Consider the following 20,634-nt stretch of genomic DNA (forward strand, 5'->3'; position numbering starts at 1 on the left):
ACTGACCAATATCCATAAAACGCTTTGTGTGAAACTGAAACTGTGGCAACCAACTATATTCCAACAAACAAGTCTAATCTAATAAATATTTTGTCAATAAACCAAGAATATAATGTGTAAATGTCAGTAATAATAATAATAATAATAATAATAATAATAATAATAATAATAATAAACACCCTTATTTTATTTCTATTTAGTTGACATGCATCAAAGTTCATTAATTTACATAGACATATAAGCAAAAAAAAACAAACATAACCATTCATATGTGCCAAAATATTTTTTGAGCATTTTAAAACAGTCATCTATTAAAAAGAACCCAAGGTTGAAATATGATTTAGTGTAAAGTCTTTGATTCAATCCTCCTCTTCATCATGGTCATGTGAGCTTGTTCTTGTCTCCTCATTGCTTTCCGTTTCTTCATCTTCTGCCTCATCTTCATCATCTTCCTCTGTGGGGTCTGTGTCCTCACTGGAGTCATCTTCTACAGGTGCACTAAACACAAAAATGAACCCAGTAAACATAGGAAACAAATCGTTAAAGCCTATTTTTCAGAGAATTCTTGCCATTTTTAAAATTATGCTGGTAATTTTTATGCCATATAAACATCACCACTAAGAGAACTAACTTATATAAAGTCAAATATAACCAAAGTTTTCTTGGTACATTTATTCAATTATTGTAATAGATACGTGAATGCTAGATCAATACTTACCACTGACGTCTGTTGAGATTCATGCATTCTACTCCAGAGTTAACATCAAATGGATCTGTGAACAAAACAGATGTGTAGCTTTCATTACGAGGGCAGTTAATTCAGCACTACAGGTCACTCAGCAACAAAAATACACTTCCAGATTCTAGACATTTCCAGACAATCAGCCTGGATACTGACTTCCTAATCACAGCCAGATGTGTTCAGAGATGCAAGCAAAATTAAATGAGTCAAAATCCAATAAGGAAAGGAAAAAGAAACAACAAGGCAGCCTGATTACAAGGCAAGGAAACAATGCAAGGAACAGTTATATCAATGTCCACAGAATAATCGATCAGATAAAACAGTTCATAATGACATTTATTTCCCCTTGGAATATTCATTACTAAGTGTCTTTAAAGTCTTAAGAATAATACGAGTTTTATATCTTATAAACAAATATGAGAACACTGGTTTCCCCGTGACAATTTAACAAATGTGAGTCACAACAAGAAACTATAAAAATTATTCTAATTATTCATTAGCAATTACTCAGATGCAGCCATTTCTAAAGTGAACCTTTCCAAAATAAAAATACATTTGAATCAAACAGTTGATTATGACCAATAATACTGTGCAAAAATCCCTCATTTCTTAATATTTGCTTCCAAAGTGGTTTCAAGCAATAGTTCTCCAGGCTCTCTGAACCTCTTTCAAAGTTTGTCTTTGGATAGTGGCTGCTTTTTCACTCATTTTCAATCCAGTCCAATACCTGACCACCAAGCCACTTAACACAGACTCGTGAATTAATCAAACACACAAAGGGACCCAACTTAAGAGATGACCTTTGTTGTTTCTACACTGCAGAAAATTAAGCCAAGAACCAACTTTAATTTGTATCTTTAGGCACTTTCTTGTTACAAAAACACATCATTTGTTCTCATTTATTTTGTTGAATTTATGAAAATTCAAAAAATAACAGCTTAACAAGCATGAAATAGTATTTTTACACCAACAAGGTGATTCCCAAAGAGCTTTTAGCTAAAACCTTGGCACATCTCGAAATGGTCTTCATATGTCCTTAAAGAATTTGAAGAAACTAGACAAATGGAAGACAAGAGAAAGTGGCAGGCCTAAAAATACTACCTACAGTAAACAGAAACATCTGGAAGTCATGTTTTAAAGAAAGATCCATCTACTGCCTCATCAGCAATGCTGTCAGATGAATGGAATCCATGTCAAGAATCCATTCTTAAAGAAGGGAAACAAGAAGTACTGGACTGAAAAAAATGGAATATTAAAATTTTTTACATTTTTGATTCAAATCATCATCATTATATACAGAGAAGTTCAGGAGAGAGGTGCTGGGAAAATGTATCTTGCCAAAATTCACAAACTTAAGAATGTACATTCAAATTTTCATCCACTATCTGGTGATACCACCATGTGGAAAGCATCTAACTGGCAACGCCTTTAATTTTTCAGCAAACACACTGCCAATGCAGTAATAGCATAACTGGATAGAAAAACAGACAGTTGAACACTATCAGTCATGGATCGGCCTCCCCAGAGCCTGGGCCTCAACATTACTGAAGCAGTATGGGATCTTCTTGACAGAGAACAGAACCAAAGGCAGCCAACATCCAAGAATTAATGTCCTTCAAGAAGCCTGGAGAACCATTTATGAAGACTACTTAAAGAAAAGGACCAGAAATCTAGTCAGAAATAGTTCAGGCTGTGTTGATGAATAAATGTGGTCACATCAAATATTCAATTTCAACCTCATTAGAATAGTATTAGCCTTATACGCTATATTTCCATATTTGTTTGCATGTGTCTGAATAAATCACTGCACCTACGTTGCATTTTCTACGCAAAATATGAAACACTCATGAGTGGCTCAAGATTTTTGCACTCAGGAGGTCCTTCAAGAACTAATTACCTTCTAAGTCATTTTTTTTCTAGTTTGTATTTGTTATTAGGAAATCTAAAGTGATGCAACAGCTAGCCACTTCAACACAACTTCCTGCTTTAGTCTTATTTTCTTGTTTCAGCCTCTTTGTTTTCTTTCTTTTCTGCTTTGCTGCTGCGTGATTTCTGCGTTCTGTTTTAGTGTTTTAGGGTTAACACAGCTAATGTTTTACCATTAACCCCAAAAGACAATCAAAGTTTCTTTGCCAGAAAAAAATCACTACTTTGTAGTAGGAGCTAATGCAAAGACTGATGATCCATGCCCACTTTTAACTGCACTACAGCAGGTCTCATTTTGCACTAAATCGTTTACATATTTTTTCCAAATTGTTATATTGTTATTTATTGTTATATTGTTGCTATCGCAACACCCAGTGTTTGCCTTGTTATTGTATGTTTCATATGCTATATGGTTTTTTTTTTATTGTTCTTGCAACAGTTACAAAGATACAAAAATGCGACTAAAACTTAACAGTTACTAAAACTGGAAACTGTCATCTGAAAGCTCTTAAAGTACAATAAATGTGATTTATTTAAGAGCCACTACTTGTACATGAAGCCAAACTACAGCTAAAATAAGAAAGAGGTTGACCCAAAACACAGTGACCCTGTACCTCCACTGCTACACAAACCCAGACACTGCGTAGAACCCCAGGTTATTTACCAAACTCCTCCTCTTCCTCTGGTTTAGAAGTGAGAAACTCTTTCTCTACACCAAGGAGCTCTTCTTCCGACTGACAAGCAGCGTAGCGGCCAAGCAGGACTTTATTGAGCTCCAGAAACGTTGTCCCCCACTTAAATTTCTTCAATAAGAGCAATGCCAGTTCCTCAAAACCTGCAATATCAGAAACAATATGTCACAGTTTAACTGCCATAACCAAAACAAGACACAAAAAGCAGTTGCTAAGGTATTCCTGAATAACTAAACCTAAACCCTTACCTACGATGCAGAACGTGGCAGCAAAAGCTTCAACGCAGGACAACTTGCAAGGCTTGCCATAATTTACAGGGTTGGCAGCTACGAGGTACGGGAGTAACCTGGGATGACTTCCAACCATCTTATTGAAGGGTGTCTCCTCCAGTTTGGCCCAGGAGCAATCAATCACTGCGAGCCCATTGTTGGCCACAATCTCTCTGTGCAGACAAAACATGGAGAGAAAAAAATCGCTTTGGATTGGCACAACAGTGACACAAATTATAGAATTTATTTAATTTTCATAACCAACAAAACACTTTGATATAGTAACATTTGTTTTAATATAACAATGCATTGGAATGTCTCAAGTTTTTAATATGACTGATCTTTAAGATCAAGCTCTACATGGAGTAAATAATCAAGTAATAAACCTAAAAGGAGGGCCTTTACACTCAGGGGACACTTTATTAAGTACACTTTGCTAGTCCTGGGTTGTACCCCTTTTGCCTTCCTAACTAGCTTAATTCTTCATGGAATAGATTCAACAAGGAGTTTGAAACCTTGTTCCTCAGAGATTTTGGTCCATATCGACATGACAGAATACAACAGTTGTTGTAGATATACATCCATGATTCAAAACTTCTGGATTGAGATCTGGCAATTGAAGCTGTCATTTTACTACAGTCAAGAAACCAGGCTTAGATGATGGAAGCAGCTACCATGAGATGGGTACACTGTGGTCATAAAGGGATGGACATCATCAGAAACAAAACTCAAGTAGTCTGTGGTGCTAAAACACTGCTCTGTTGGTACTCTAGGGTCCAAAGTGTGCCGACAAAATATTTCCACACATTTACACCAGCAGCAGCAGCTGGACTTGCTGATACAAGGCAGGATGGATCCATGCTTTTGTGTTGTTTACCATCCAAATGTGTCAGCAGAAATCGAGACTCATCAGAGCAGGCAACATTTTTCCAAAAACTTTTGTTCAGTTTTGATGAACTTGTGTGAATTGTTGCCTCAGTTTCCTGTTCTTAGCTGACCCAGTGTGGTCTTCTGCTGCCGTATCTAATTTACTTCAAGAGTCCACATTGTATTTTAATAGATGTTCTTCTGTATTTCATGGTCCTAACGCGTGTTTATTTCACCTACTGTTGTTACTCTGAACACCGGCATCAAAAAAAACATTTTCACCCTGAGAACACTTGTTAATGAGTAACTAAACAGGTGTGCATCAAAATGTGTATATAAATAGTTATATGAGGTGGTCTATGGCTACAGATTCTTTGATTTCATTGGCTGAAGTACAGAGGAAACAGCTGAACAAACCTGTCTGCTGGCGTCACATACTTCGTGCCCATTGGACTCAGTATGAGCCCGTTGAATCTCTGATTGAGTCTCAGGTTGCGTACAAAGCCCTTCCTCACCAACTTTCTGCCAGTACAACGTTTGGGATCGCAGTGACCCAACTCCCACATGGCAAGTGGGCAAGGAAGCTTCACCTGAGGGGCCTCTGCTCCTTCCTCCCTGTGAAGACTTGCTGAGGAGAGAAAGTTCACAATCTCAGATCTCTCAAGTGTTTACACCATATCGAGTGTTATCAGTCCTGAGCAATGGGCACTTTTTCCTAGTGTAAACAGCATTTCATGATGCTGACGCTAATGTAAATCACATGCCTTACAGCCAACATGTTAAACATTTTTGCATTAGAAATAATCAATACACTACCTTCCAAAGCAGTGTGCATTTCTTCTGTAAAGGCCTCTAAAGATTTCCCTTTCATTTTGTGACGTTTGTCTTTGCCCTTGTTGTCAGGACGGACAAACTTTCCCTGCTTTTTTCGTCCCATGCTGCTAGTTAGTTAACTGTCACTGTCAGACTGTCACTGCAATGAACTGACCAAGAAGTATGACTTAAGCTATCTGGCTATCCTGCTGACAACAGTTTCGTCTAACAAAGAGAACTGCCCAAAAAAGAGACGCAAAAACTTCTTATTTGCAATAGGAATTAGACATAAGCAACTTTCAAGACTTTATCACAAACTAGTAGTAGTCTCCTTTTATCCGGAAACACTTTCATATGAAGTATAACCTAGCTTGATTGGCTTCGTATCGTGGTAAGCACGTCGCAGTCCCATATGAAAAACACGCATGCTCACGGCTTATTTTGATCACGTGGCGTGTCACCTGACCGGAACGAGCAAAAGAGGAAATGTAGACAGAAAAGTAACACTTTAACGCCTTCATAACGTAAATAATAATGCGTTGTTTCAGTTACCGAGTAACTCATTTAATAAGTTTGTGTTTTGTCTGCGTGCATCTGTTCAGTAAGTACAGCTTTACTGCGCAACTTCATTCAGAGATTTTAATCTAAACAGAGCTCGTGTGTCTGATCTCGGCTTGTTTTTAATGCAGTTAACTATGGATCCGCCGGTAAAATGAAGATAGTCGAAGAGCCAAACACATTTGGGTACGTGAAGCAAAATAAGTTCACATTGCGCAGTTTTGTTGACTTTGGCCTGCTGCTAATGGATCTACTTTGTGTCCAGGCTGAACAACCCTTTTGTGGCTCAGGGCAGCAGACTGCAACCTAAAGTGACCCCAGCTCCAGTATCTGGTAAAACAAACTCATCATTTAAATATTTAAACCGGGGGTGTCAGACATAAAGAGGAAAGGAGGCGTAGATTTCTGACTTATAAGTGTATTTCATGTGTTTTCCTCCATTCATACCATAGCAAAACCTTTGTCTTATAGTTGTAGTACACTCAAGGCGATGAACTACCAGAATTTTTTTCTGGCATTTCTGACATTTATTTCTCACAATTTAAGCCCAAAGAGTCACGCTGACAAATTTCTTTTGTTTGCTACAGCAGCATTTCTTTATCTTTGCACTTCTTTTTTCTTATATTGTGACATTTCAGGGATTAAATGTTTTATTGGATTTCTTTACACTGACAAAAGGGGGAGTTTCACTGCTTCAGCCCACTTAATCCCTGATTTAAAGCCTCAATTCATTAAATTATATGTAAAATGTTCTAAATGTTGACTAAAGGGTCCTTTAGATTTTCTGTCTCATCATATGAGCAATGATTTCCTCCTTAAGGTCCAGTGCACCTTCATCAGCTTGCTGGAAAGTGCTTCAGTCTCACGGAGTCGACGTATGTATTTAACCTGTCATACAGTAGTATATTCCACCATATCTCCACAGTGCAGACCATTAGCTTATTACATGTTGGATCTGAGCGTCTGGAAAATACAAAACAAACAATAGCATGTTGTCCTCACTTTGCAGGTATAAATATGAATTCTGTCCATTTCACAACGTCACTCAGCATGAGCAAACATTTAGGTGGAATGCCTACAGTGGGATCTTGGGGTAAGAAGCTCCAGAAACAAAACACAAACCAGATGTAAATGTGTGAAGCAAGTTGTTGGCTTCTTGTGGGAGTCAGGTTTGTGTTTGGTCCCTGCAGGATCTGGCAAGAGTGGGAAATGGCAAACAACACTTTCACCAGCATGTGGATGAGAGACGGCGACACTTGTGGAAACAGAAACAGAGAAACAAAGGTATCTAAACCTTTAAAATCCTCCTGGTAATCCACTGACAAGATTTTGTGCGCCGTCTTGAATATGAGGCCAACACTTTTGCAATGCTAATTACTGCTTGAATGTATTGTGCATGTAAACATAACAACTAGTGCCAAACCGAGTCAAAGACAACTGGCAAATCATCCCATCAGCCCTTAAAGTTGTGCTTTTCCTTGTTTTCTGCCATATACTCACTTGCTGTTCAGACCTGCCTTTTATGGGGGTCAATCAATTGGAACAAAAGTGGCTTAGAGTGGGGGAAGGGAGCTGTTTCAGTCAGTGGAGATCTCGACTAGAGTCTAAGAATAAATATGTGGAACTGGGAATTACTTTCTTACTCAGCAACATGAATAAGAAATTGTGTTTTCTTTCTTTCTTGTCGTGGATCTGCAGGTGATTCTGGTCTGCAGCACAAGAAGCAAGCTCGCTCAAGTCTCAGAGCCCAGTACCTGTGTGTACTCGCTAACCTTTGAGACCCCCCTTGTTTGCCATCCACATTCTCTTTTAGGTAAGTTAAGCAGGACTTACTTTCATGCCAATGGGGATAGGGTTACTTATAAATTCTGTGCTCTTTTAAAGTGTATCCAACTCTGAAAGAGGAGCTACAGAAGGAATGGGATGAAGCGGAGCAGGCTCGCTATGAAGGACTTATAACTGAACAGGTGAGGGCCAGTTTGGTAGGTAAACAAATACTGCAGTATGACTTGCTTCCTCTATGCTTTTCATCTATGTCAGTTTATGCCACCTGTGAGAATATGAAATGTAGATGCAGAAAATATAGTGGATATAAACGATAGACTTAGTGAAGCTAAAATTCAAGCGCTTTAAAGCTGCATTCTTTTTAATGGCCACCAGGGGGCGAGTCACCTGTTTGCAAAAAGACGTCCAGTTGTACAGATGTCTAGGAGAAAATAAGTCTACTGCTCACTTGATTTACATTATCAGTAAACACCTTCCAGATTAGTTCATCTTCTCAGCTGCTTAACACATACTGTACTCAAATTTTGTTGAGTACAGTATGTGTTAGCATGTCTATTAGAGTGAAAAATGAGCATAAAACAGCAGACTTGTGATTCACAAGTGCACCCATATTATCATGCAGCGTCCTTCAGTTTCCTCATTCATCACATGAGTTTTCAAAACGTCAAAAATATGACAACACTGAAAACGGTCTGTTTACAGCTTTGTGTCCATCTTTTATGTACAGTTACTGTAGCTGAAAATCAGACACCTCTGATTGAGCTCTGTTATGGTACACACATTTCAAGGTGTCCTTTGTTATGTACATTTTAATTATTCGTGGAATGGTTATCTTTACACTTTGTACATGTGCTCCAGGGATACAACAATCTCTTAAAGGATATTTTTGAGGACGCTGGACTGCTGAAGAGTCGGAAAGTAAAAGTCAAGGTTCAAGAGGCAGCAGCTGATTCAGAAAGGCAAAACTCTTTAGAGAAATGTAAAGCGGTATGTAACCTTTCAAAGTAGTATCTCTTCTAACATTACAACAAAATCACAATACAAGCTCAATAGAGTGTTTTTTTTTTTTTGTTTTTTTTTACAGGACTACCAAAAACTGAGAGAAGAGACTGAGAGATTGCGAGCTCTTCTTACTCAACATAACATTCCTTTTACTTCTGAGACAAGTGAGTGAAGTCAGTCTTCACTCATTTAAGTCTCGTACAGTTTATATGAATGATTTTTTTCCCCTATATGTGACAGATGACGCAAAAGGTAGAGTGAGCGTGACGGTTAAGGATCAACACTTAAGAGGAGACAACGGACTCATTGATGTTCAGTGAAGATTACCTGGAGCAAAAACGAGCCAAAGCACCTGAGCGGAGTTTGTTGATCAGCATCAGAGAGATGCATAAAGTAACCGGACAACACTGGTAGAGCTCAGGCTGTTGGTACTGCAGAATAAAATTTTGCAAGCGTAGCTGAGAGTGGGTAATTTTTTTTTTTTTTTTTTATTTCTTTTTTTGTCGAGGATTCATCATCTGAGCTCTCCAAGACTATGAAAAGACACCATCGTGCATGAGAAATAAAATGAGCTTTGAAAATGTTTACAGTCCAGTTTTGTTTGTCTGTTAAGCCTAAAACAATAAATCGACAGCAGAACGTCATGTCCATAAGACATGAGGGGAAAATATCCAGCCAACCTTACATAGAATCTAAGAAGCACCTACTGTTCACTGAAACCTCAACAGAAATGGACAAAGGTAGAAGGGTGGCTGTCAGACAGCTACTCTTCAAAAAGCCAGTCTGGAGAACTATTCCTGAACACTACTTAACACACAGACTTAAAGAGTTCAGACTGTGTTGAAGAGTAAAGGTAGTCACACAAAATATTGATTTTCAAGCTCAGACTGTTTTTGCCTTTTACTCTGCATTTCCATGTTTGCATATTTCAATATCCTCACAAGATATAATAAAATGAGTAAATGTTTTTGTTCATACATATGCAAGTAACCAAAAAACATCGTCCATATATACAAAGTGGCTGAAAAGCATTTATGTCTTTGTGTTGTATTTGGGTGCATTTGTATAGGAAATGAAGTCATCACAGCTAGGCTAGATATTGACTTTGTTTCCTTCCTCTGTGTTTGTGTCCTATATTAAGACTCAAACACATGTTCCTGTCATACTGCACTCAAAGAAGTAACAGCCGGTCATTTCCGACTTCACTTTTGCCCGATTGAGATACGCACAACACAGCTATATTAATAGTCTGTGAAAGATGCGGGTAAAATTAATCACCCGCACACTTACTGAGTTAGTCACAAAAACCAGATGATAAGCAAATATAAAATGTATGTAGAGAACATAACCCAGCGGTCTGGTATGTGTTTGCTACTGTGATTACAAGGAGAGTGCAAAAGAAAAGTTATTCAGTTCAGTGGCTTCACTGATTATGGGCCTTGACGTGCACAAACATGTCTTAGCTACAAACATTCCTGAGATGTTACTCAAAAGGTCTTCCAGCTATCTGTTTGACTTTGAGGGATTCACATCTCTCCGAAGTGATCTGCCCATACTGGCAAAGTTGAACAGTAACCTCTGAGTTACTTGCTGGAGTTGAAAAAAGGATTTACAAACAGCTTCTGTACATTTGAATAAAACATTAATCTGCCTTCCAACTACCAACCAACATAACACACAAGTAATGTAAAGAAACAGAGGTGATAAAGTAACACTTTTAATTATTAAAACAGGTGAATAATACTGGCAACACAAACAGGGACCGTTTATTTAAAACCTCTTTAGCCCAAGCCTTAGATCAGGCCGATCCTTCAGTCCTGTGAACAGAGTTTAGTCTTTTTGCGAGTCTCTCTGTAATATTTGTGGCTCAGGATAATAGCTGGATAACTTCTCTGGCTCTGTGTGCCCTCTGCTGGACGACTGTGTCTTCTGGTGCTTTTCCAGATTCCTCCACCAGGGATAAGGCCTTCTGCACAGTTGTGTCCTTCCCACTTCCACGAAGCCCCTCCAGGTACTGAAGCAGCACCGAAAACGTGTCGTCTGGAATCTGAGAAGAACCTACTTTAATCTTGTTGATTCTCTGTATACATATTATAGAGACTCTTGGCTACAGGGTGACAAATCATTACGATACTTGTGACACTAATGCGGAGCATCTCCTGTCAGTGTTCTCTTCAGACAGATTCAAAAATGAGGATAACATGAATTACATGAAAATGTTTGTAAACATTTCAACTTCTTATAGCTTTATCATTTTTACTTATTCTCTTCTGCTTAAAAATGACAAATAGTTTTGGATTGAGAATAGAGAGTGTTATTTAATAACAGAAAGAGGAAGAAAGAGCGTAGCGGTTGACCAGTCTAAAACAAAGCTGAGAAAACCCCCTGTCACCCCCATCGTTCAGGAGGAATGTTGGGTAATTTTACCTTTTCAGAATCAAAGAGGTGCTGCAGTAACCACGTCTGCCTCGTCTTCTGGAACTTCCACCGTGAACGGTTTTCAGCCCAGCTGCAAAGACAAAAACCACTGTGGGCTGCAGGGTAACTATTGCAGAAAGTACATACTTCCACCCCCATGATTCACTACAACAACAACTTATCAAATGCTAGAATTATGAATCATTTCTGAGAAAGTCTTCCCGTGTATGTTATGTTAAGAGAATCCAGTGATCGAACTATTTATCTGCTGTGCTGGAAAGATTTGGGTTCGGTTCAAATTTCATCTCATGGATCAAGTACATATATTTGACTCCTGTTGCTTCAGTTTGTACTAATAGCCAGAAATCGAAACCATTCCAACTTAAACGAGGCACACGACAGGGTTGCACCCTTAGCCCGTTGATATTCAATCTAGCTATTGTCATGTCTCTGGTTATAAATTAAATATGTCCAATAGTGAACTTTGTCTGTTCAATGAAGAAGTGTTTCAAATAGATTTGTCTGGTTTCCCTTTTAAAGTGGTCAAAGAGCAGTTTACCTGTTTGGGTATTACAATTACAAGAAAGTATAAACAACTTCTCAAAGCCAACTTTTTTACGCTATTGAAGAATGTCAAACAAAGCCTTCAACAGTGGTCACCCCTGAACACAACTCTAGTCGGTCGAATTAATTCGATTATAAAATGAATATTCCTCCTAAGTTTTTATATTTATTTCAATCTTTACCAGTCTTTATATCTAAGTCCTTCTTTAAACACCTCAATTCTATAATTTCCTCCAACCTTTGGAAGGGTAAACAACCTCGAGTAGCTAAGGTGCATTTACAGAAACCTAACCTTGAAGGGGGTCTGGCACTCCCCAACTTTCGCTTTTACTATTGGACTGCCAATATTTGCTCCCTGACCTACTAGTTAAAATCATGGCCAGCCAAGCGGGCCCTACCACTTGGCTGGCAATGGAGTTAGAATCAACTCAGGGTATTTCTCTTGCCTCCTTTCTCGGTTCTTCTCTCCCTTTATCCATTGACAACTTCAATGGCCAATGGACTTCACATATAATCCGATAATTCAGCACAACCTCAGGGTGTGGGCTCAGTTCAGGTGACATTTAAATCTTAAAAATGTCTCACTTCAAAGCCCCATCTTATCAAATCACCTATTCCTCCCTCCCACTTTGGACAATTTGTTTCAGGTCTGGTTTCGAGCAGGTATTATTTACTTTAAAGGTCTCTTTATACACAATAGCTGTCAGCAAAATACACTCTTCCCAAAACTCACTTTTTTTAGATATTTACAACTCGGGCATTTTTTGCAATCCCACCTCTCAAATTTTCCAGAAGCTCCAGCTGCTAACTTACTGGACGAGCTCCTTAGTTTGCAACTCTCAGGCAAAGGTATAATCTCTCACATCTATAACAAACTGTGCAGTGTAACTTCAGCTCCCTTTGAAGGCCTCAAACACACATGGGAGAAGGAGTTAGGTATATCTATGTCAGATGACGTTTGGGATTCAGTCCTCTGGTAAATTCCACATCACTCTGTGCACGCCCCTCCCTATTACAATTCAAAGTAGTTCATAGGGCCCACTTATCTAAATCCAGATGAGTTTTCTGCACCGTGAACAAGGCTGCCAGCCTGAAACTGGCTCTCAACCCCCTACTTGCTCTCTTTGGTACAGTGGGTAAGGATGATAAGTATATCACCGGGGCAAAACATCGGGTGCTGTCTTTTGGTTCCCTCCTGGCTAGACGTGCCATTTTGACGAGGTGGAAGGCTGCTGCCCCGCCCACCCATATTCAGCGGCTTGCTCATCTCATGACGTGTCTCAGTCTTGAAAAGGTCCACTGCTCCAGCCAGAATAAAAACTTCTCTAACCTTCAATTTAAGGATCTTCCTGCTGACTATCACATTTGCTTATTCCATAGAGGTCAGACGACCTACCATTCTGTATGTTTTACTGTGTTAATGGGAATGTGAAGCTCAGTTGTGTTGCAGCTAACTTCTGTGTGGTTTGCAAGGAAAGGTTTTGTTGGTATCAATCGCCCCTCTTTTTTGTTAACAGTATTCATAATTGTTCAATAAAAATATTTTGAGTAAAAAAGAGGATCCAGTAATCTAGTGGTGAGCTTTTACAACATAAAAACAAGAATAATTATACGATATCCTGGGTTTTAATTCATAAATCAGCTGCTACACATCCCATAATGCATTTTGATTGCATCCTGGTAATCCTCTGGACCCTATTCTTACCACGTGAGGTAGTCTAAGGCCTGCTGTTGTGCACTGGGTCCAGATGGTTTTGTTTGCTCCAAAGTCACTCCCTCCGCTTTGAGCCTTTTCTTCTCCTCCTTTTTCCGAATCTTCTTCAGCTTCCTCTCCAGGACCCTCTTCTCCTCGGGACTCAAGTCCTCGAGCCCCTCTGTCTCAGCTGTCCCCTGAGGACAGCTGGGTGGATCAAGAACCTGTCACAACAAAGCAAAGCAAACACACAAATAAGTCAAATGAAATGAAATGAAATCATTTGATCGCAAACTGCTCCTTATGCACATGCCAATTTTAACTCCGCTAAATGCAAACTAAATGTGACATTTTACTGTGTTTTTGCAGACAGATGAGTCAAAAGTCAAAAGCAGTTTTCAGGTTTAGATCACTTCCTCTTGCTCTGCAGCTCTGGGCAACGTTTCCTGTGCATACAGTATTACGAGTTCACCATAGCACGCTTTTTTTGTGCAGTACCCAGACAGTTTCAGCAGTGCGTTCGCAGAGCACACACCACTGTACATGCACTTGGATGGTTTATAAATAGCCAACAAAAAAAAGACAATGAAACAATTCAGCTTCACAGAACTGCTGAAGAAGTTTTTAAATAATAATTTGAAAAACATTTCCTTGTTATAGGATGTAAACAAAGCACAACTTAAAGACTTTTATGCCAGAGGAAGTTGAACAAGGGACACACTATGCTCTCCAATTTAGCCGACCTCTGGTGGTGATGAAAAGAAGAAGAAAAAAAGGGAGGGGAAGAAGAGATTTTGGTCACATGGCCAAAAAGTCATTCTGAAAGTATGCTGCCTGGGCATTGCCCACAGAAATAGAAAACCCTTTTGTATGGTGAACACTTGTGTGCATGCGAACAGCATCGTTTTCGGAGCTTTGACTCAGGCGGTAGCAGCGTCGGGCCGGTGGATACAAAACAGACGAGCGGGTGACGGAAGCAAAAATGGTAAGTGGAAACATGTGTTTCTACTGAACGGGCAGGTCCTCAAAGGGAAGCAAACAAAGACTCAGAGAAAATCCTCACAGAAAACAAAACTACAACTTTTTACTTGATACGTCTTCATACACGGTGTATTTTTAAAGTTCTTTGCATACAGTTAAGATTTTAGCTCAACTTTGAGTTCATTTAGGAAGGAACTGTGTGTTGTAATTTCTGTGTTCCTGTGGAAAGTCTTCATAGTGATTCAAGCACGTATATTCAAGTGTTTTCAAATCACTGGACTTCTGTTTTTGAGGAAATCTTCTGATTCTCATCAGTGGCTGTTTTTTGCTTTGATTTTCAGTCTGATTACAGCACAGGCTCGCCTACCACGCCGACGAGCCCCACATCTCAATTTTCCATCTCTTCTGCCATCACACAGAGCAGTGTCAACATCACACAGAGCAGCGTCAACATCACGAAAAACTTTGATTTAAGCGAGATTGCAGCCAATGACTTAATCAGCAATGCAAACTACGTCTACAGTTTGCTTGCTACCTTCGGTCTCTTAGCAGGCTGCTTCCTGCTTTACAGTTTCATTCAGACTTATCGTGCCCACAAGAGGCTGGCTTGGCTCGGCTGCCTCCTCTGGGTGTTTTGTGGCTTCCAGCTGCTGCTCCTGCTCCTCTCTTTGCACACGGTGGCCCACAGACCTGCCTACCTAAACACCACAGCTTTAGGCTGTGCCACACTCTCCTTTACCATCAACATAGCCTCTCTGTGTGGCCTGCTGGTCTTAGTGCTCATGGCATCCGTCGTCACCTTTGATCCTCCATCCAATCACCTGCTGAGAAAGTCTCGTGTCTGTGCGGCACTAGTGGGCATCACTTCTGTACTCATTTCTCTGGTGCTGGCTGGCATTCGTGGACCCAGAGGAGATTTGCAGAAAGAGGGCAACTGTTTGATGGATCCCACCACAGATGGTGTTTCATACGCAGTTGCTAGGCTGTGTTTGGTCTTCCTGATTCCCTACATCCTCCAACTGGGACTTCTGATAGGTGGCTGTATCCGCCAGAGGGAGTCGAATGGACGCTTCCTCTCCGGCTCTGAGGAAGGCCCTGTGTTCCTGGCGGTTACCGGTTTTACGCTCATCTGCCAGCTCTTCTACAGCGTGGCGCTGCTTAGAGGGGCTCTGATTAATAGTGAAAGACAGCTGACGTTCCACCAGCAAGCATTTTTGAGTGTGTCTGAGTTTGTGCTGTTCTCAGGGAGCAGTGTGAGCCTGCTGCTCGTCCTGTTCATGCACAGGCCATGTCGGGAAAGCCTCTATGGAGTGATCAGGCGGCTGCGGGACTGCTGCCGACGTCCGGGGCCACAGCCCAACAGGAACATCATAGCTCCGCACATTGAGATCACAGACACTCTGGAGGACATCGAGTCTTAAGAAATGTGTCTGTTTGCTAGGACAGAGCTCTTCCCATGCATCATATTTAATGTCTTACCTGTTATGGACCACCTCACTATCTATCCAGTCACTGAAAGCTTGCAGAACTCTCATCAAATGTATTTTTTTTAACATTTCATTTACAAAATGTACAAAAAGAGGAGAAAAAAAATGCTTTATATCTTGTTACTGTGCATCATCTTGCCATGTTATGTCAATTCAAAGGATTTATTTCTTTAATCAGGGAATTAAAAAGGAGCTATTATTACATGAGATTCTGTATGAATTTTTAACCTGTTCCCGGGAAAATGTCTTTTCTTGGAAACTCTGTTTGCATAAGCCTGATTTACACAAAAGTCCATTAAGACAAATGCTTGGAAAAACCTCTGCAGCTCCCTGAATGCCACATAGGAAAAATTAAGTCTAGGAAAACCAAAGTCAGAGTCTATGTTTATGCCAACAGTGTCAACGAGCCCTCATGTAATTATGCTTGAATAAAAAATAAAAAAAAGAGTTACTGAATCAGATGAACACTTTTCAAGAAATTCATGGGCACCAGTTCTAGGAATAAGCGATCTGCGTGGATAACGTTTTGCATCGGTGGCAACACGGAGCGACACAAACCCAGGAACCAGGAAGGTGAATGCAGGAGCAGAGTTCATTAAGAAGCTGGTCTTAACTTAACTGTCACAATAGTGATTGCTGAAATCGGGGCTCTTATGAATGCTACTTACAGTTTTAAAATCATCACATATAAAGTGATAAAAGATTCAGACACCACCCTACAAACCAGAACAAAGCGCACAGTTTGTGTTCCTGCACAAACCGTCTTTCTGGGGTTTTCAAGTAATGTGAAACAAGGAGACACTAAGTGAAATTATGCATGTCTGCATGTCCACTTTGTTTAGTGTAAATGTGCTGTCCAGAGACAGATCGACTCCCATGTTTACATATTTTAACATTACACAATCATCACCGTGTTTGCGTGCTTTCGTGCCAGTGTTGACAAGACGACCTCATGTCTCAAATTGATATAATCATTAGCAATAAAATTATACCCACACACTGATAAAAATAGGGGATGATCAAACTGCCAAGTGACAGTACTGCCAATAAAAAGTAGTAAAGGTTTAATTTTAAAAACACTTTTACACATTTGGCTCAAAAGCTGCGATATGAAGACGCGCCTGCATTGTGTGTTTGTGTTTCTTGTTGCAAGTGGTGGGTGGCTGTAAACATTTCTCCGAATTCATACTGAAACCACTTTTTACTGCCAGCGTTAACGGAGAGGGAGGACAATACACGCAGACCGAGAAATCACAGGTGAGTCCAAGCTCTTTTATATGACGCCTTAATTTGTTTATCACCAGTTTAGCTTTCCTTATAGTTTCCAAGTATCTCCTCAGCATGTTATGGCTTACCTGTTTGATATTAAACGCTTTGAACTAACATACAACGAATCCTACAGCCTGGAGGTGCTTCTGGTTGGGAGTTTAAATTTCTAAACGCTCGTAAGCATCTTTAAGATCTGATAAGTTAGATGAAGGATCTCAGAAAGTATTCTTTTTGACTGTATGAATATATTCAAAGCGGCTGCACTTCAAACAGATACACATCCACTTAAAAGTTGCATCACTAATGAATTTTTATGGGATATCTCTTCAAGGGTACGGTCAACTAGACAGTATGACTGCTCGTTTCAGCTCTGCTAACATGACAAGTTAGCTTTGCTCATCTTACATGAGGCAACATAATGTGTCACTGCAGTACCTCTGCTTCTGTTTCCATTAAAAACTAATCAGTGATTAATGGTTTAATTAATCATTCTTTGTCATTTGTTAAAGGTGAGAAAATTCTGTGATGCTCCCAACGTTTGGGCAATAACTAGAGCTGAAGTAAAACACAGTGAACTATCACATAGTTTTGTAATTTGTCACATTAAAATGATGATCCAGACGGCTGCTATCTAGACAGCACGACCTGCCCGCCACAGCGAGCAAAACAATCTGTGTCACCTCTTAGAAGCAAGCCAGTGACAGCCAGTCACATTTCACTCAGTTTTATTTGGTTCAGTTCAATACAGCAATCCTCTCAGTGCACGTAACTTTCTTTTGAGCAAGCCCTTGGCAACAGTGGAGAGAAAAAACTGCATTGGAAAAACGGGGAATTAATGTATTTATTGATGTTGTGTACAGAATTATTACCTCCTGGACGTCTACTTTTCGGCGCCCAGTCCCCAACCGGTTGTGGCAGATGGCTGCCCCTCCTTTAGTCTTGAGGCTGCTTCCTGTTAAAAGGAAGTTTTTCCTTCTCCCTGTTCCCAAGGGCTTGCTCACACGGGTCGTCTGATTGTTGGGGTTTGCTCTCTAACATTGTAGAGTCTGTACCTTACAATATAAAGCCCCTTGAGCTGACTGTTCTTTGATTTTTTGCTATATAAATGCAACTGTATTGATGTGAATTGAAATTAATTGATGTTTTAAGAAAGTGAAACAGGCTGTTGACTTCATTTCGCTTCTTCTTTCTGTCTAGGGGAAACAGTGGCATCAGCACCTCACTCTATCCAAAAGCTACCGCTCACACAAAGAGGGAACTGATGGTACCGCAGGCTCCTCAGCAACTACTTAGTCTTCAAAAATCTAGGAACTATGGCAACCTAGTGTTTGGATGCTGCTAACAACAGCTAAAGACAAAAGGGGAACATGAACATGACCATGCATGTGGACTACAAAGTCATTGATGACAATAACTTCAGTGCACATCCAAATGACACACAGGCAGTCGTCTCCGATTGTCCGGAGGCAGCTTCGGATAATTATTATTTTATCAGCCTCATCCTTTCCAGCCTCTACACCATATTCCTGTTTCCTGTCGGTCTTGTTGGGAATATCCTTATTATAGTGGTCAACCTTAACCACAGGGGCCGCATGACACCTCCAGATCGCTACTTCGTGAATTTGGCCATGGCTGACCTCTTTCTGGTAGCTGACTCTCTGATTGAGGTGTTCAATCTTAAGAAGGGCTACTACGACAAGGCCGGCCTCTGCACTTTCATGAACCTCTTCCAACAGGCCAACATGTACAGCAGCGTCTTCTTTCTGACCTGGATGAGCCTCGACCGCTTCGTCGCGCTAACCAACTCCATGGGTCGCAGCATACCACACGCACGGCTCAGCTGCTGCCTCATCTGGACGTCTTCGTCCCTGCTCACCTTGCTGCCTTTCGCTGTAGCTCAAGTGCAACACGCAGGAGAGCTTCATTTCTGCTTCGCCAACGTGACTCAGATTCAGTGGCTGGAGGTGATGCTGGGATTCTTGCTGCCCTTCTGCATCCTGGGGGTGTGCTACTGGAGAATAGCACGGGTGCTCAAATGCAGCCTCTGGGAACTAAACAGCCCCCTGCAGAGGCCTCGCAGGCAGAAAGCCCTGCGACTCATCTCAGCCGCTGTGGTCGTCTTCTTCCTCTGCTGGCTGCCAGAGAACGTGTTTATAAGTGTGCACCTCGTGAGGGGCGACACGAACGGGGGCACGCTGTGGCAGGATTACCCCTTGACGGGTCACGCCGTCAGGCTGGCGGCTTTCTCCAACAGCTGCCTGAATCCTCTCATCTACGGCTTCCTTGGGGAGGCCTTTAGGGAAAAGTTGAGGCTTTTTTTCCAGGATAAAAGCCGATGGTCCAAGCTGAACAGGACCCCCTCGAGAAAACCCATCAACGAACCAGCAGCAAAGGACGACAGTATGAGCAACTCATCACATCCAAACTGTGACATCCCCCTGCCAACTGAGTACCCTCCTTGAATAAACTGTATATACATGTTTTCACCAAAACACATGAAAATCATCTGTGCTGTGGGGTAAAAGTGCCATTCAGTGCTAAATATCAAAACATGGATCCTAATTTTTGTACAGATCTGACTGTTTTTAATGTAAAATTGAGACACATCAGTGTTATTTAAATGAATCATGCAAGCATAAAAGTCTCTCTGAACTGAATGACAGCATGTCTCGGTGCCAAAAATTTAAATTTATTACCTGTCAGTTCATTATCTGTGTTATTACATGTTTGCCACGCTGCTCTATGCTTTACCATGATTATGTCACAAAAAAGATTTTTTCACGGTAAAACACTGTAAACTAGCTGACTACCTACAAAGAGCCAAATAAAGTCTTTAAGTCACATTTTCAGCAGTGAACATTCTCACCTCTGCTTGCTCTACGGTTTGGTTCACTTGTTCCTTTTTGCTCTTCTTGTTCTTTTTCCGTTTTTTATCATCTGTTGTGTTTGTTAGCTGAGACATGTGAGCAGGAGCCTCCTGCTTTAAAAACAAAGTGTTAATGATACTGTGACTGATTTCAGGTAGTGCTGTAAAATACCATTCTCTGTGCTACTCACATCTGCATCCATCTTTTTCCTCTTCGTATTTACTTCAGTGTCCATTATTTCTGTACGGTCATCAGATGGACCCAGATCCTTCCTCTTAAGAGGTTTTGATTTCAACGATTTGTCCTTGGCCATGAGATAAATTACTCCTGCAAACCAACACAAGCGTGTATATTACTGAAGACCAGCACACACGTTTACTGAATGAAGTACACGGACAGACAAGGTTTAAGGTCAAAAGAAACACATTATCCACTTTATGACATAACAACAAGCAGCAGGTATATGGGCTAAACACTACTTTGACCACGTTGTTTTTACTAAAAACCTTAAACCAACCTGAGCTGCGTTGCGTGCCAAACTCTGGAAAGCACACAGGCGCGTGGAAAGTCAACCAGGAAGCGGTGCCGCTCAAGTGAAGCCTGATTGGACGATTGGCTACCCGTGTTTTGTGATTGGTCGGTGGGTGTAACATGTTTAAAAACTCGAGGAACAAACTACTGAAAGAAATCTCAAAATATTA

The 20,634-nt window shown here is 40.5% G+C and overlaps 5 protein-coding genes across 8 annotated transcripts; 3 read left to right on the forward strand and 2 right to left on the reverse strand.

Moving 5' to 3' along the window:
• Positions 1-166: 166 nt before the first annotated feature.
• On the reverse strand, positions 167-5,725 carry tsr3 (TSR3 ribosome maturation factor). The gene is made up of 6 exons (XM_040023409.1): positions 5,313-5,725; positions 4,914-5,124; positions 3,609-3,802; positions 3,333-3,503; positions 719-773; positions 167-498 (listed from the first exon to the last, which is right to left on the reverse strand). The coding sequence occupies exons 1-6, from the start codon at positions 5,431-5,433 to the stop codon at positions 360-362; spliced, it is 891 nt and encodes a 296-aa protein (XP_039879343.1). The 5' UTR covers positions 5,434-5,725; the 3' UTR covers positions 167-359.
• Positions 5,726-5,762: 37 nt separating this feature from the next.
• On the forward strand, positions 5,763-9,293 carry gnptg (N-acetylglucosamine-1-phosphate transferase subunit gamma). Its single transcript, XM_040023408.1, has 11 exons — positions 5,763-5,910; positions 5,999-6,053; positions 6,133-6,200; positions 6,688-6,742; positions 6,877-6,960; positions 7,058-7,151; positions 7,566-7,680; positions 7,752-7,834; positions 8,511-8,639; positions 8,737-8,818; positions 8,895-9,293. Exons 1-11 carry the CDS (start codon positions 5,844-5,846, stop codon positions 8,972-8,974), a joined length of 912 nt encoding a protein of 303 aa, XP_039879342.1. The 5' UTR covers positions 5,763-5,843; the 3' UTR covers positions 8,975-9,293.
• A 1,056-nt stretch (positions 9,294-10,349) lies between these two features.
• Positions 10,350-20,601, reverse strand: LOC120728478 (uncharacterized protein C7orf50 homolog). 3 transcript variants are annotated; one of them, XM_040023411.1, is made up of 6 exons: positions 20,451-20,601; positions 20,124-20,260; positions 19,933-20,043; positions 13,342-13,553; positions 11,082-11,163; positions 10,350-10,701 (listed from the first exon to the last, which is right to left on the reverse strand). In XM_040023411.1, the coding sequence occupies exons 1-6, from the start codon at positions 20,584-20,586 to the stop codon at positions 10,522-10,524; spliced, it is 858 nt and encodes a 285-aa protein (XP_039879345.1). In that variant the 5' UTR covers positions 20,587-20,601; the 3' UTR covers positions 10,350-10,521. The 3 variants fall into 3 exon arrangements, with proteins under 3 accessions (XP_039879345.1, XP_039879344.1, XP_039879346.1); XM_040023410.1 differs by having other exon boundaries at positions 19,933-20,046; XM_040023412.1 differs by lacking the exon at positions 19,933-20,043.
• LOC120728474 lies at positions 13,993-16,289 on the forward strand. The gene is made up of 2 exons (XM_040023405.1): positions 13,993-14,314; positions 14,652-16,289. The coding sequence occupies exons 1-2, from the start codon at positions 14,312-14,314 to the stop codon at positions 15,729-15,731; spliced, it is 1,083 nt and encodes a 360-aa protein (XP_039879339.1). The 5' UTR covers positions 13,993-14,311; the 3' UTR covers positions 15,732-16,289.
• LOC120728472 (G-protein coupled estrogen receptor 1-like) lies at positions 16,865-19,925 on the forward strand. 2 transcript variants are annotated; one of them, XM_040023403.1, is made up of 2 exons: positions 16,865-17,242; positions 18,264-19,925. In XM_040023403.1, exon 2 carries the CDS (start codon positions 18,434-18,436, stop codon positions 19,526-19,528), a length of 1,095 nt encoding a protein of 364 aa, XP_039879337.1. In that variant the 5' UTR covers positions 16,865-17,242; positions 18,264-18,433; the 3' UTR covers positions 19,529-19,925. The 2 variants fall into 2 exon arrangements, with proteins under 2 accessions (XP_039879337.1, XP_039879338.1); XM_040023404.1 differs by having other exon boundaries at positions 16,865-17,054.
• Positions 20,602-20,634: the final 33 nt, after the last annotated feature.

The sequence above is a fragment of the Simochromis diagramma genome, unplaced genomic scaffold, assembly GCF_900408965.1.
Source record: "Simochromis diagramma unplaced genomic scaffold, fSimDia1.1 OVJJ01000208.1, whole genome shotgun sequence".
Classification (NCBI taxonomy): domain Eukaryota; kingdom Metazoa; phylum Chordata; class Actinopteri; order Cichliformes; family Cichlidae; genus Simochromis; species Simochromis diagramma.

Excerpts from the sequence above, each read along its gene's own strand:
- gnptg (XM_040023408.1), top strand. The coding sequence starts at position 5,844 with ATGCGTTGTTTCAGTTACCGAGTAACTCATTTAATAAGTTTGTGTTTT. Across the intron at positions 6,961-7,057 it reads GCCTACAGTGGGATCTTGGG|GATCTGGCAAGAGTGGGAAA; the intron begins GTAAGAAGCTCC and ends TGGTCCCTGCAG. Across the intron at positions 7,835-8,510 it reads AAGGACTTATAACTGAACAG|GGATACAACAATCTCTTAAA; the intron begins GTGAGGGCCAGT and ends CATGTGCTCCAG.
- LOC120728472 (XM_040023403.1), top strand. The coding sequence starts at position 18,434 with ATGAACATGACCATGCATGTGGACTACAAAGTCATTGATGACAATAAC.
- tsr3 (XM_040023409.1), bottom strand. The coding sequence starts at position 5,433 with ATGGGACGAAAAAAGCAGGGAAAGTTTGTCCGTCCTGACAACAAGGGC. Across the intron at positions 5,125-5,312 it reads AATGCACACTGCTTTGGAAG|CAAGTCTTCACAGGGAGGAA; the intron begins GTAGTGTATTGA and ends TTCTCTCCTCAG. Across the intron at positions 3,803-4,913 it reads TATGTGACGCCAGCAGACAG|AGAGATTGTGGCCAACAATG; the intron begins GTTTGTTCAGCT and ends TTGTCTGCACAG.
- LOC120728478 (XM_040023410.1), bottom strand. The coding sequence starts at position 20,586 with ATGTTACACCCACCGACCAATCACAAAACACGGGTAGCCAATCGTCCA. Across the intron at positions 20,261-20,450 it reads TGGCACGCAACGCAGCTCAG|GAGTAATTTATCTCATGGCC; the intron begins GTTGGTTTAAGG and ends GTTGGTTTGCAG. Across the intron at positions 10,702-11,081 it reads ACCTCTTTGATTCTGAAAAG|ATTCCAGACGACACGTTTTC; the intron begins GTAAAATTACCC and ends GGTTCTTCTCAG.